General features: G+C 42.1%; 2 protein-coding genes and 3 long non-coding RNA genes across 8 annotated transcripts; 3 read left to right on the plus strand and 2 right to left on the minus strand.

The window, feature by feature from the left end:
- Window positions 1-240: 240 nt before the first annotated feature.
- Window positions 241-1,427, plus strand: LOC124198347 (myosin-2 essential light chain-like). The gene is made up of 5 exons (XM_046594178.1): window positions 241-374; window positions 464-491; window positions 626-766; window positions 828-992; window positions 1,065-1,427. The coding sequence occupies exons 1-5, from the start codon at window positions 372-374 to the stop codon at window positions 1,169-1,171; spliced, it is 444 nt and encodes a 147-aa protein (XP_046450134.1). The 5' UTR covers window positions 241-371; the 3' UTR covers window positions 1,172-1,427.
- Window positions 1,181-6,275, minus strand: LOC124198353. Its single transcript, XR_006876558.1, has 2 exons — window positions 6,138-6,275; window positions 1,181-4,504 (listed from the first exon to the last, which is right to left on the minus strand). It is a non-coding gene; the product is annotated as an uncharacterized LOC124198353 (long non-coding RNA).
- Window positions 2,781-3,394, plus strand: LOC124198349. The gene is made up of 3 exons (XR_006876552.1): window positions 2,781-2,928; window positions 2,996-3,108; window positions 3,171-3,394. It is a non-coding gene; the product is annotated as an uncharacterized LOC124198349 (long non-coding RNA).
- On the plus strand, window positions 4,547-12,884 carry LOC124198341 (glutamate decarboxylase-like). Of its 2 annotated transcripts, none has more exons than XM_046594172.1 (9): window positions 4,547-4,607; window positions 4,701-4,781; window positions 6,169-6,405; window positions 9,990-10,187; window positions 10,255-10,373; window positions 10,439-10,834; window positions 10,901-11,050; window positions 11,118-11,315; window positions 11,388-12,884. In XM_046594172.1, the coding sequence occupies exons 2-9, from the start codon at window positions 4,715-4,717 to the stop codon at window positions 11,559-11,561; spliced, it is 1,539 nt and encodes a 512-aa protein (XP_046450128.1). In that variant the 5' UTR covers window positions 4,547-4,607; window positions 4,701-4,714; the 3' UTR covers window positions 11,562-12,884. The 2 variants fall into 2 exon arrangements, with proteins under 2 accessions (XP_046450128.1, XP_046450129.1); XM_046594173.1 differs by having other exon boundaries at window positions 4,552-4,607; window positions 4,706-4,781.
- On the minus strand, window positions 7,447-10,439 carry LOC124198351. 3 transcript variants are annotated; one of them, XR_006876554.1, is made up of 6 exons: window positions 10,299-10,439; window positions 9,999-10,184; window positions 9,765-9,923; window positions 8,724-8,803; window positions 8,000-8,613; window positions 7,447-7,886 (listed from the first exon to the last, which is right to left on the minus strand). It is a non-coding gene; the product is annotated as an uncharacterized LOC124198351 (long non-coding RNA). The 3 variants fall into 3 exon arrangements; XR_006876555.1 differs by lacking the exon at window positions 8,724-8,803; XR_006876556.1 differs by lacking the exons at window positions 8,000-8,613; window positions 8,724-8,803.
- Window positions 12,885-12,953: the final 69 nt, after the last annotated feature.

Consider the following 12,953-nt stretch of genomic DNA (forward strand, 5'->3'; position numbering starts at 1 on the left):
AGAAGAGAGATAGGATTGGTCGAACAAAAATGTTTTCAAGCGGCGAACCACCAAAGCTTGGAACTACGTTTAATGAAAATTGTGGTAACAAAATAAATCAATATTTTGGAGGCAAAATCAACTAAAACAATTCTCAATTTTTTAAATATTCGCGTATTTATGGACCTTGAATTATCTTATTTCAACCATTTCAATAACAGACTCCTATTGTTATCTCGCCAAAAGGTGGCGCGTATTTTTAGCGTTGCTAGTCTACATTTTATATCTATGGTACGGACCATTTGACGTCAGTTTCCAAAAAAATTTCAACACAGACTGCTTGTGCATTCGTTTGGGTGTGTTTCTGTTCTGTAGTTCACGTTTCGAAAAAAATGGTAATTGATTTTCTAATGACAGTTAAACGGTTACAATTGGTTGAAATAAATAATCTAACTATTTCTTATTCTTCTGCTTCTATTTAAAGGCCGGATACAGTGAAGATCAACTTGCTGGTAAGAAAACTTTTAAAGATGCAATTTTCATACCTTATATGGTAATGAAAGTTGGTGCAGACCTTTGACATAATCGGCCTAGATTTCCCTTGCCGTTCCCTTTCTGATGCATTAATTGAATATTTCTCTTGTAGACTTTCAGGAAGCATTTCAACTTTTTGATCAAAAAGGAGATGGTTGTGTTCAGGTGTCTCAGATTGGTGACATTTTGCGTGCCTTGGGACAGAACCCCACAGAATCTGATGTGAAGAAGTTGACCCACAATCACCGACCAGGTAATTACATTGAAAGAGATCTTCCGGTTCAATCAGTTCATGTTCTTTTGTAATTCTTTAGAGGCTCGTGTCAACTTTGAGGTGTTTTTGCCAATCCTCCAAGCCATTTCCAAAAACCGTTCAGCCGATACAGCTGAAGATTTCATTGAAGGACTGAGGCATTTTGACAAAGATGGCAATGGTTACATTTCATCTGCAGAACTCAGACATCTCCTCACAACCTTGGGTAACGCCTAATGACTTGCATTCAACATTGGGTGTGTCATTTATAATAAACAAACAATTATTTTGAATTTAGGTGAGAAGTTGGCTGATGAAGAAGTTGGAGAACTATTGAATGGCCATGAAGACTCCCAGGGCAACGTGAATTATGAAGAATTTGTTCGTGCCGTCATGAGCGGTTAGATCGGGGGATTATACGACTTATTTTATACTTTCATATTACCCCAGTTCTCGATTTAATAAATTCATTAAATTCCTCGTAAAAAAAAACAAAAAAACATCTCTAATTAGTACTTATGTTCTGATCCAATAACAAAGCCCTAAAACATCTTTCCTACCCCCACATCTATATTCTTATCTCTCTGGTGTGTATTGCAGTGCCTTTTTCATCATAATATTACCGCACATTCCACAATACACTTTGGCGCTTCCTCAACTACCTATCGGATCTATTACATTTGGCAACATCATGTGGAGCAAACATCCTGTGTACACGCAATTCATTAGTAACGAGATATTCATCGCAAAGTTCACTGGCCGTTTCTTTTTTAAAAGATAAAACAAAAAGGGACGCTGCCCCACTTGACGAATTTTCTTAGTTGGTAACATCAGCCGCCAGATGGCAGTCATTTAATCGTGAAAAAAGAAAAACGGCCGATTGTTGGTAGTATTATTAATGTCTAGGAATATTCATTTCATCATGCGATCAATTGAGTGCGATGACGCAACTCGGGGCGGAAGGAAGGAAGCGAAACGGTAGCGGGTACGACTTCAGTCGGACGTGCCAAGTCGAAATTAGACGTTTCCTACGGGTGGAAGAGTTCCAAGAGGCCAGCGAAAGGAAAAAGAATGATGGGACATTTCAAACACTCGAGGGTCAAATATAGAAAACAACCTCAAGTGGCGAAATAGAAATAGCCGCGCGCACAAACTTTTTTGGCTTCTAGACTTTGTGTGTTCTTTTAATAACGAAAAAAAGAAGACACTCTTATGGCAACAACAACAAAACAAAAGAGATAGAGAGGATTGATGGCAGATCAACAATGCTTGACGATGACTCGCAACAAATTATAAACACGAGGCGCAAACAAAAACAACCATCCAGTCTATTCGGCATTCGCTTCCGCACGTGTTTTTGGGTGGTGCCCGGATCGGTGCGCATTCCCCACGTTGGCGTTTCGAGGTCGCCACTAATAATCGACATGCCACGCGCATTCATTCCTTGGACGTCGTAACAGCTGCCAACTCGAGTATCCAATTAGCTGTTGAATTAGTTCACTTGCGCTCGGCAATCAATCAAATATTCGCAAATCGACTTTTCGTTTGACTTAAAAATCAACTTTTCAACAGCAGAGCCGCGAAATGTTTTGAGAATCGATTTCTTACAATCGATCGACATCTACAAGTTTTCATTTTATTTTTATTATTTCGTTCCAGATGATCCCGACGGCGCCATTTCGGATTAGAATTGGAAAGGAGCCGAGAGTCTTTTTTTTATCACCGACACAATTAAGTAGGGGCCTAGCTACTTAGCGACGGGATTACTCGTCGATGTGCACGACGTAACACATGTTCAAATGCGCAGTAGATTGCAATCCGTTTCAACTGTTGTTGAATGACTTTTGTTTGTGTGTATCGGGAACGGACAAACAAAAAGGAGAGACCCCCCCTAATTCATTATCAAGGTTAGAACACAAGATATCAGCTGCTGGAAGAGATTATTAGTGTAGCTATAAAATCGTCTCGTTTCTAATCTTTGCGGCCGGGAGATTTGGTAACGATGACGTTCGATTTCGTTCTGATATGAAAGTTCACGTTGTACCCGCTATTCTTACACGTCAAGTCATAAAGGTCCACAAGTTTCTGAATCAATTCTTAATACAATTGTTGACTCATTCCAGACTGTACGCGCTCAACATTTTCGCTTAAAAAACGTTCAGGTACGAATTTAATTTCCATTGAAAAATATTTCAATCGAAAATTTCAAATTTCTTAATCTAATTTTAGAACTAAAAGAGAAAATTGAAAAATGAAACTGACCGTTTGTTGCGTCCTCGTCGCTTTCATGTCGGTCATGTTGGTCTCGGTGCAAGCCAATTCCATCGCAGTCCGAAGCATCGGTAAATTTCATTAAACGATTCAAATTTCCATCGCTTAAAATGAAATTTTTTTTTATTCTTAGAGGGCCGTGCGGAAGTGGTTACGGTGGCGACGACAACGACAACTCGTGACTGGGGCCAAGTCTGCGCTGATTTGTGCAAGACGGGCGACGGAGGAGTATTGTGTAATTGCGAATTAGTTCCGGTCCGACGTCGCTGAATCAAAGAGAAAAATCACATGTTATCTTGAAACGAATTACACCAAATTTTGTATCCAGCCAATAAACTCCCTTGTTTATAAAACATCTATTGCTTGGTTTTAGTTTGAATTGATCTTTCCCGATCGATTAAATATCTCGCAGTATCCTTCCCGCCCTCCTCTTATACGTGGAGAAATTATTAACAGACGCAATACATCAATTACAGCAACAGCAATAACATCTTGACGTTCGTAGTCGTCTCGAGAAAGATGAAGAAAAATTATTCGAATTAAACAGTCGAGAATATTCTACGAAACAACAACTGAACGAAGGGGGAAAATAACAAAAGAATTTGAACGACAGGTTCCAAATGGAAGAGAAATATCATCAACAATTTGAACAAGCAGGGACCCATGTACCATAACGTGAATATTAATTAGTTTAGTGCCTGGAATTTGGACCCTGAAATCTCTCGCCATATGTAACGCGGGAGGGGTGACGCTGGTGATCTCTGCTGCGCAATTCCATAAGTCTTAAATGCAAGTAGCGAAGGTTTTAGATACGATATCGTGATATTGTAAACGGTTGAGTTGCTGCTGTTCCTGAGCGATGACGCCCAGCTGTTTCACGCATGTTAGCTCCTTCTCTCTCACGGGTATAGATAGACCCTCCCTCCCATCGGCCCAGTCATAAAAATTGTACAGCATCCACAATACAACACCCCCGCACATGTGCGACGTTTCCAACATGCCGGAATAAAAATCTATGCCCGAGATTTATCAATATTCAATCGATCGACATTTAATCACGGAGAAATCTAAACTATACTAACCCGTCTGTTATTATTGGATCCCACGTGGGAGGAATGAAACGACCGTCGGTGATGAATCAAAGTTGTCTGAAATACAAAATTGGGTTTATTGGGGTTGCCAATAAATTTCTTCGATCCAGGATTCATTTTCGACTCAGTTTCTTGTTTGTTTGTTACGAGGTTGGAAAAGAGGATTGGTCGATTGCAGACGTCGTCATCATCTCACGGCCTTTCTTGGGTGGGGGTAGAGGAGGATCTCGATGGCGTGACTGGTTGGAATCCACTCACAAACTCCTCCCATTTCAAACATCTTGAGGGAAGGATTTTGCGGCACAAGCGCAGAGGCAGCCGACGGCATCCAGCAGCATCTGTCAGCATCTAGCACGGAGGAGGAGGAGGATGGACCCTACACAGATGGTATAAAAGGCAGGGTTAGCAAATGGCACATATCCATCGGTCGAGTCAAGTTCAAGTTGAATAGAAGCGCCAAATCTATAAATCACGACTGGGTAGCAGCTGGTTATTATTAAAAAAACTTTTTCTCCCAACAACCAAAAACAACAGAAATTGAAAAGTCGTTTTCATATTTCATTCCGTAACAGAACAGAAAAGAAAAATGTCCGTCCAGGAGGAACAGGGAAACCGCAGGTTGGCCAAAGACATTGGCGCCCTCTACTATTCCGGTAAGTTTGTCCATTTTCTCAAAATTGAAATGTTAAAATAAAAATCAATCGAATAATTTTCAATCCGAGAGGGTTCGAACAACAATAGCTCTCACATATTGGTAGTCAATTCTTCATTGAAAAGTTGATGTCGTAATAACAACTCTCAATGTTGTTGTTGTTGTGAAATTGTTGAATGCATATTACAAACTCTGGTCCGTCGCTTTTCTCTCTCTAAAAAAAAATTCGATGGAGGGGTGCAGAGGGAGAGAGAGAACGCGCCGAGCCATTGATTATTTGCCTCTTTGTAGTTTTCGTTTAATTAAAGTGAAGAATGCACAAGCTGCTGCCCCCCCCCCCTGATCTCAATTCCCCTCCCCATTCTTGGAAACGGGTGGGGGGGATGATACGACTGAGACACAATGCATCCACCAAACTGTTGTGTTGCAGCAGCAGAATATATATACAACGTAGACTGAGAATACATATCGAGATATGTACATCCATCCTTCCGCATATAGAGATATATATATGACTATTATTATTCCATTGTTGCTTTGTCGGGGGGGTAGAACTAGGAGCTTCCAGTACGATGAAATGTTTTGGGGGCCCTCCACATATATTGGCATTCCATTCCCCGATGTTGAACATCCATTTAGTCAATTCCGGATCCCGACATACGCCACATAACTCGCAACAATCGATTACAACTTTGAAAATAATAATCAAAAATTCTAATTAAAATTTCCATGTAGAAATGCCCTCAACTTCAGCCAGTCCTAAACATATAATTTTAATGTATGCCGACACACAGAGAGTGTGTCTTTTGTGTCTGTGCGTGTTTGTGTTGACACCAACAGATTTCGGTATCGTCACAAACCAGAAGGGGCTTTTCTCTCTCTTGCAGTAGCAGCTACCACAGTCCCCCCTTCACTGTATGTGTATAGGCCCCGAAATTACTATTCAAATTGGGCTCTTCTGTTTACTCCGCATGATATTCTGCCATGCCGTGTGTTTTTTCTTTCTCTGAGCGTAGAGGGAGGGGTGAGAGAATGATGGATGATTATAGCCTATCCATCCGGATTCAATAAATCAAAGCCTATACCCCCCGAAATAATTAAATACACAGGCGCGATATTATTAGTATTTTAAAAAAATAAGATGTCGCTGATTGGAGACTTATCAAAGATATGAATGGCGCTATAAATATCCCCCGACGGGTAGGAAGGAAAAGGGGGGGGGGACCACCAGGGTGTTATCATTCCAATCAATCTCCAATCACACACGACCGCAGATCAGTTCCCTCGCCCTTAAATAAACAGGAAATTTCCTTTTTTCTTTTTTCTATAGAAAGAAATAGATGATTTTTCTACTTACAAGTTATTTTTTCTTTTTCTGGTGGTTGTAGATTTGCTGCCACATGTCGGTGATAGCGAGCCGGAGACGAGGGAATTCCTCAACCGGATGACGGAGATCCTGATGGATTTCCTGCACAAGACGTTCGACCGTTCCAGCAAGATCCTCGACTTCCATCATCCGGAGCAGCTGCTGGAGATCATCGACTTGTCTCTGCCCAACCAGCCCAAGAACATCGACCAGCTCCTGGCCGATTGTCGCGACACGCTCACCTATCAAGTCAAAACAGGTTCAAATGAAATTCAATTAAACATTTCAGGCGCTTATAAATGTCCTAGTGCCGACTGCAGTCAGCAGTCTGTGAAATAATTCGGTTGTGCGACGGGATTATTTCCGCTTCAACCAGCGCCAATCCTTTTCGATGCGGCCCAAGGCCCTTCAATAAAGTTGCAACTGTAAATGTCGCAGCCCCCCCATGCCTTACGTACACAAGTCAACGTCCATTTTCTGTTCTTCCTCGTCCCCCTAAATCCTTTCCGTCTCTGTTTAGGAGCTCCTGTTGTGTCTTTCTCTTTTGTTTTCAGCCCCAAAAAATGACGATGGGCTTCTCTCTCTCTCCGTACGGAGGGGAAAGACATTCAGGGACCGGAATAAAAGCCTTCCGGGAGGAGGAGAAGGGGTTTGCGGATCAGGAGGATTTCAATGTCTCTTTAGATTTTTATAAATGGGAAATGAAAACACACATGTCTCTTTCTGTCAAAAAGTTTCGGAGGGGATTTCCAAATGTACGACTTGATCCATTTGACATCAAATTATTTTTTGGGAGGAGGAGTGAATCAAGGAACCTCAGATCCATCGATCCGAATCACACAAAAACAAACGAATGGTAATAACAGCGAAAATAGGGCGACGTTTTATAGCCCTGGCAAGAAGAAGAAGAGAGATCAATGATGATGGTCTTATTCATTCCGGCCGCCGGAATAGAAATGCTGGATCAAGCCCTGGTGGGTCTAAGGAAGCCTGTCGATCCGTAATGGAATAAAAATAGGAGGCTAACTATTACTTTTCTTTCTTCTTCTTCGTTACGAATAAGCCGTTCCTTAACACCCTCCCCGCTCTGTCGGCCTGTATATCTCTCATTACCCGCTAGATTGTTATTTGTTCCTCCTCTTCAGACACTCTTCTGTCCCCTCTCTAGTGTCCAGCTGAATCCTAAAGCCTCTCCTCCTCTTCTCTAGTAGGGCCTAAATCTAGGAGCTAAAGGGAACAAGATTGAAATGAATGGCTGTCGCTGTCTGTATGAGACGACAACACTGGTGGAATGCCCATCCAATTAGCCGCAGCTCAAACACAAAAGAAAAAAGATCCTTGCCACGCTGAATTAATAGGGTGGATTAAATAGTAGTTTAGGCGTTTCTAAACAAGATGGAATAATATTGATACAACCTTCTATTTCGGATATATGTGACGAACCGCAGCTGCTGTTTAACCCGAAATGTCAAACCTATCCGAGGTATAGGAGTGTAGGCGGATGTGATGGAGGGATCCCCCCCTTCATCCTTGTGGGTGGAAATGGCGTGTCAGTTGTGTGTGTGTGCGCCCACCAAACAATTGGACAGCGCAGGAGGAAATGAAGTGGATGATATCCCTCAGACTCTTATCGCCGGACCCGATCCTCCAATCACTGCTACAATACTACTAACTCGGGTGGGGGGCCACGAGTGTTTGACATTTCCAGTTGAGGCTCCTTCTGCCGCCTCTCGGTGCAGCCTATTCGAAATCGAATTCAATTTGAAGGGAAATTAACAAACATTTTCTTTTAGTTTGGAGATGATAAGGAAAAATTGAACTCCCTCCGGGAATGGCAGCACATGGCAACGCACCATTTTAATATGCTTCCAGCTCCTCTCTCTCGAATAAGATTTTCCACTCTTTTTCCATGGCGTATGTAATAATATTCAAAGGGAATGGGCGTCTGATGGAAAAGTTGCGTTTCGTGGTTTCGGCCTCCTTCGCTTTTCCATATGGGGTGGGGTGGGGAGAGATGGAAGCAGCTGCTATCCATTCGATTGGCTCCTTGTTTTCTCATCTAGGAGCTCGACGGAAATAAAAAAGGAGCGAGAGAATTTTTGCGGATCGATCAAGAACACAGTCGCTGGTAATCGGGAACCAACCAGTACATCACATCTATAAGGATCAAAATCGGTTGATTGATAGATTTCCATCCGTGTGTCTTTTTTGGGTGGGTGGGTGGAATAGATTTTGATCCTTTGTCTTTCCGCTTGACGTCCGCATTCAAGACGGTCCGTCTCACGCCCGCAGCTGCGTAGCGTCTCACGCGGATTGCCACGACCCGTTCACTCCTTGCTTTTTTATTCCAAGTGTTGGAAGAAAGAAGTGAGCGACAGCCGACGACGACGTACAACACGTTATTGAAAGCTGAGGGGTGGAGAGAGAGAGATGTCAGCAGCTTGAGCAGCCCGTACAGTCTGCGATCCTTTTTCGATCAAAGAGAAAAAAGAAGAGAAAAAGGGAAACAAGTCCAATGGATCATTTCTTCACCATATAGGGAGAGAAAAAGAGAGAAAGAAAAAGTATTATTATTACAAGTAAAGTGAGAAAGAGGGATCACAAATCGGGAGATTGATCTCCCCTCCTGGGGGCCAACACAATGGAAGGCAGAGCTCCTATATATATAGAAATCATTAATAGGAAGAGAGAATGGGGGGGGAAATGTCAAAAGCCAAAAACACTGCTAAACAATACGCAAACAAAAGCTGGAAATCCTTTGGTAAAACTCTCTCTCGAAAAGTTTCTTTCGCCAAAAGATTATCCCCAGGGATCACGACACACTAAAAGTTGTTGACCGTCAGAAAAAAAAAAACGGAAAATCAAATTTCCTTGTGATTAATATCAAGGCCCATAGAATGTTATCCAGTCGGTTATTACTCCTCGAGAGCTGGATATGTTCCTATTATCCGACAGCGAGGGAGGGGGAGGCACTGGTAACAGATTGCGATAACGGGTCGGTTAGCTTTTGATATCAAAACGGGAGATGACCAATTGCGAGCCCAGCAGAGCCAATATAACGTGAAGATGATGAAAGGGAAAAGCCAAATTGCATTTACTCGGCCATCAACATCAAAAAGTGTTTCCACATTTGATTCAATTCGCGGTAGAAATGATGACAAAAATAAAAAACCCTCCGGCAAATCACTGGGGTTTTTTTTATTGCTAAAGTATCAACTTTCTGGTGTTGACACATTTGGCCCACCCCTTCACGTGACAAATGATTCTTTTCTTTATTCCCGTACAAGAGAGTGTGGTATTTTTGAGAGGGGTGGGGGACTTATAAAAGGTTAAATGCTGCTCATATGAAGAGAGAGAGAGAGAAAAGATATACGGGGCATACTGCAGCCGACATATCCCGATGAATTATGGGCGTCCTCGTGATATTCTTTTGTGTGTGCAACGATATGGGGTGTAGTAGTAAAGCGCGTGCCGATGACATTCGACCCCATTTCTTACCCAACAGCCCTAGTGCCTTTTCTTTTGCCAAAAAATAGAAAATGTCTGATGTCGACAGATATCTCACCCGGTGCGGAGTGCGGAGGAGAGGAAGAAAAAAAATATTATATTAGGCCATACCGAAATGGTAAATAGTGGGGGTGTGGTTGGTTCTCCTGGGACCGCGTTGATGACAGGTCTCATCCGCATCTATAAACATTTGGGTGTTATCTCCTCTGAAGGGCAAAGAATAGATTTTCTTTGCCAGAAGGGGGGATTGTGTGTCTCTTGATGGGTGTACTAAAAAAAACAAACAGAAGAATTTGAAAAGAATTGAATTATTGGAAATTGAAAAATTATTGACAGGTCACCCACGTTTCTTCAATCAACTGTCCAATGGAGTTGACGTCATTTCCATGGCCGGTGAGTGGCTGACGGCCACGGCCAACACCAACATGTTCACCTACGAGATTTCGCCCGTCTTTATCCTCATGGAGCACATGACACTCAAGAAAATGAGGGAGATTATCGGCTACAAGGGTGGAGATTCGATCCTGGCTCCTGGTAAAAACACAATTTGACATTCTAATTCATTTCCACACGGATGATGTGATGAAATTTGAACGCGCAGGTGGAACCATATCCAATCTGTACGCCGTCCTGGCCGCCCGTTACCGCAAATATCCACGTGTCAAGAGCGAAGGATTGCAATCCTTGCCCGGCCCACTCGTCATGTTCACATCCGAACACGTACGTGAAAATTCCATTTGAAATTCAATCCAAATGAATGAACGAATATTCAAATGTTTGTGTAGAGTCACTTCTCCATGATGAGCGCAGCCGCTGCTTCAGGATTGGGAACGGACAATTGCATCAGCGTTCCTTGCAACGAAAAGGGACAAATGATTCCGGAAGAGTTGGAGCGGTTGGTCCTCAAGAGCATCAGCGATGGAAAGATCCCGTTCATGGTGACTGGCACTGCAGGATCGACCGTTTTCGGAGCCTTCGATCCCATCAATCCCATCGCCGACATTTGCGAAAAGCATCACCTCTGGCTGCACATCGATGCCGCTTGGGGCGGGGGTCTCCTCATGTCCGAAAAGTTCCGCTACAAATTCGAAGGCATCACAAGGGCCGACTCGGTCACCTGGAACCCCCACAAGATGATGAACGTTTTGCTCCAATGTTCAACGGTCCATTTCAAGCAAAATGTGAGTCTCGATTTCCGTCCAATTTGTTTGATCCAGAGAAACTTCATTTTCGATTCGTTTCCCCAGAGTTTGCTGTACCATTGCAACCGGATGTGCGCCGATTACTTGTTCCAGCAGGACAAACATTACGATGTCACCTACGATACGGGAGATAAAGTCATACAATGTGGTCGCCACAACGACATTTTCAAGTTCTGGTTGCTGTGGAGGGCCAAGGTATTGAACAAAATTAACTTAATAAAAAGAAATCTAAACTTTAAACAATTTTTTCCAAATTTAAAAGGGAACTGAAGGATTTGCCAAGCAAATGGAACGCTTTATCGAACTAACTCAATATCTAGTCGAAGGACTGTTAAAGAGACCGGAACGTTTCCAGTTGATTGTAGCCGAACCTGAATGCACCAACGTCTGTTTCTGGTATGTCCCCACTCGTTTCCGCACCATGGCTCCTGGCCCCGAACGTGATCGTCTCCTTGGACAGGTAAAAAACAAAATGTCATTAATTAAATAATTGAAATAGGAAATGAGAGATGTTTATCAACTTGCCAAACAGATTACGCCCATTCTCAAGGGACGAATGATGTCGACTGGAACTCTCATGGTGGGATACCAACCACAAGGCAAGCTGCCCAACTTCTTCAGGTGCATCATCTCCAATCAGGCTGTCACCGAGGAGGATGTTGACTTTCTGGTGGAGGAAATGGACCGTTTGGGCCATGACCTCTAAACACTATCACTATATGATTATCAAGTAGCAGCACGGTCTTACATAATTGTTGTTGTGGTCATTATTGCACACACCACTTGCATGCGCTCTCCATGTTACTTGCCGTCTATGTTAACACAGCTGTGTGATGGCTGTTTTCGTTGTCCAGTCCTTCCCCCACTCAGCATTTGCTGCATTGTTTTCGTCACTGATGCACTTTACACTGCACCTTTAAATTTTCTCTGCACTGGCACAGCACTGCACATTTTGATGTGGGCTCTCCACTCCTTGTTACTGTCCAGCACACTAAAGCACTCGTGCAAAGGTCAAGGTGTCCCGAGACATACGTCTCGTTTCACCTGACCTTGCCGTCACATTTTTTAATATTATAATCTCTAATAAGTGTGTCTTTGTATAGAGTTTCTTCTTCTTCTGTTATACTATACTCTCTGGGATCCCCCATCATTAGAGAAAGTGGCTTTGACCTCGTTCACATTTAATGTTTCATGGCCACCAACATGCACAGTCTAAACCTCAATTTATACGTTAATCATTTCCTTCTTACGTCTTTAGTTGGGAACAATATTTGTTCGAATAATTTCAATTCCAGTTTTATTCATTTTTTGCTTTTTCCAATTGTGTTGTTCAAAGATGATTATTGCTACTGCATTCCAGCGGTGGCGCTATATAACTGTTTTCCAATTATATTTAAATGTTTATAATTAATTTAAATATGCTGTATTTAATTTATTATTTACTGCAACAACCAAGAAAGTGCACTACATATCACGTAATAATTGCACATATCCAAATTATTGAAATTTCCATAATTCGTTTTTTTTTTTCTCGCTCAGCTGTTTTCATTTGTTTGGGTGTGTCCCTATTCAAATTAGCGTGTGATTTCTTTTTGTTTCAAAATAAATTCGTGTCGCCGGGAATAACAACGAGACTCGTGCCATATAGGAGCACGTGGACAGCAAAACCAAAAGTCTTCCAAAAATTGCAGTAAAATGTCTCTCGCATTATCCGTATAACATGTGAGAGATCATCTTTAACTGTTAAATTGACGTTTTGTTCTGTCTTAATTTGTCAGTGTCCTTTTGTCTTGCTCGCTAATTATGTCTTCATTGTACCAAAGTGTGTGTCAATATAATAACCAACTACATATCCCTCCCCCCCAGCAGTTCAATATTTGTATATCATCTTCGTTGATTGTTGTGTCACTTTCATTATAACTGTCGTTAACATTCCGCCGTAACGTGTGAGCAGCAATAAGACTACTAAAATAGACCGTTAAATATAAATGAGTAAACAAGAATGACAGAAATATACTCAACAGAAAAAGAACAATATTACGAATTGATTTATCTTTTAATTTGAACTTGAGAAAGCGGAGAAAGTTAATCACGCCAT

Source organism: Daphnia pulex, chromosome 7 (genome assembly GCF_021134715.1).
Source record: "Daphnia pulex isolate KAP4 chromosome 7, ASM2113471v1".
NCBI lineage: Eukaryota > Metazoa > Arthropoda > Branchiopoda > Diplostraca > Daphniidae > Daphnia > Daphnia pulex.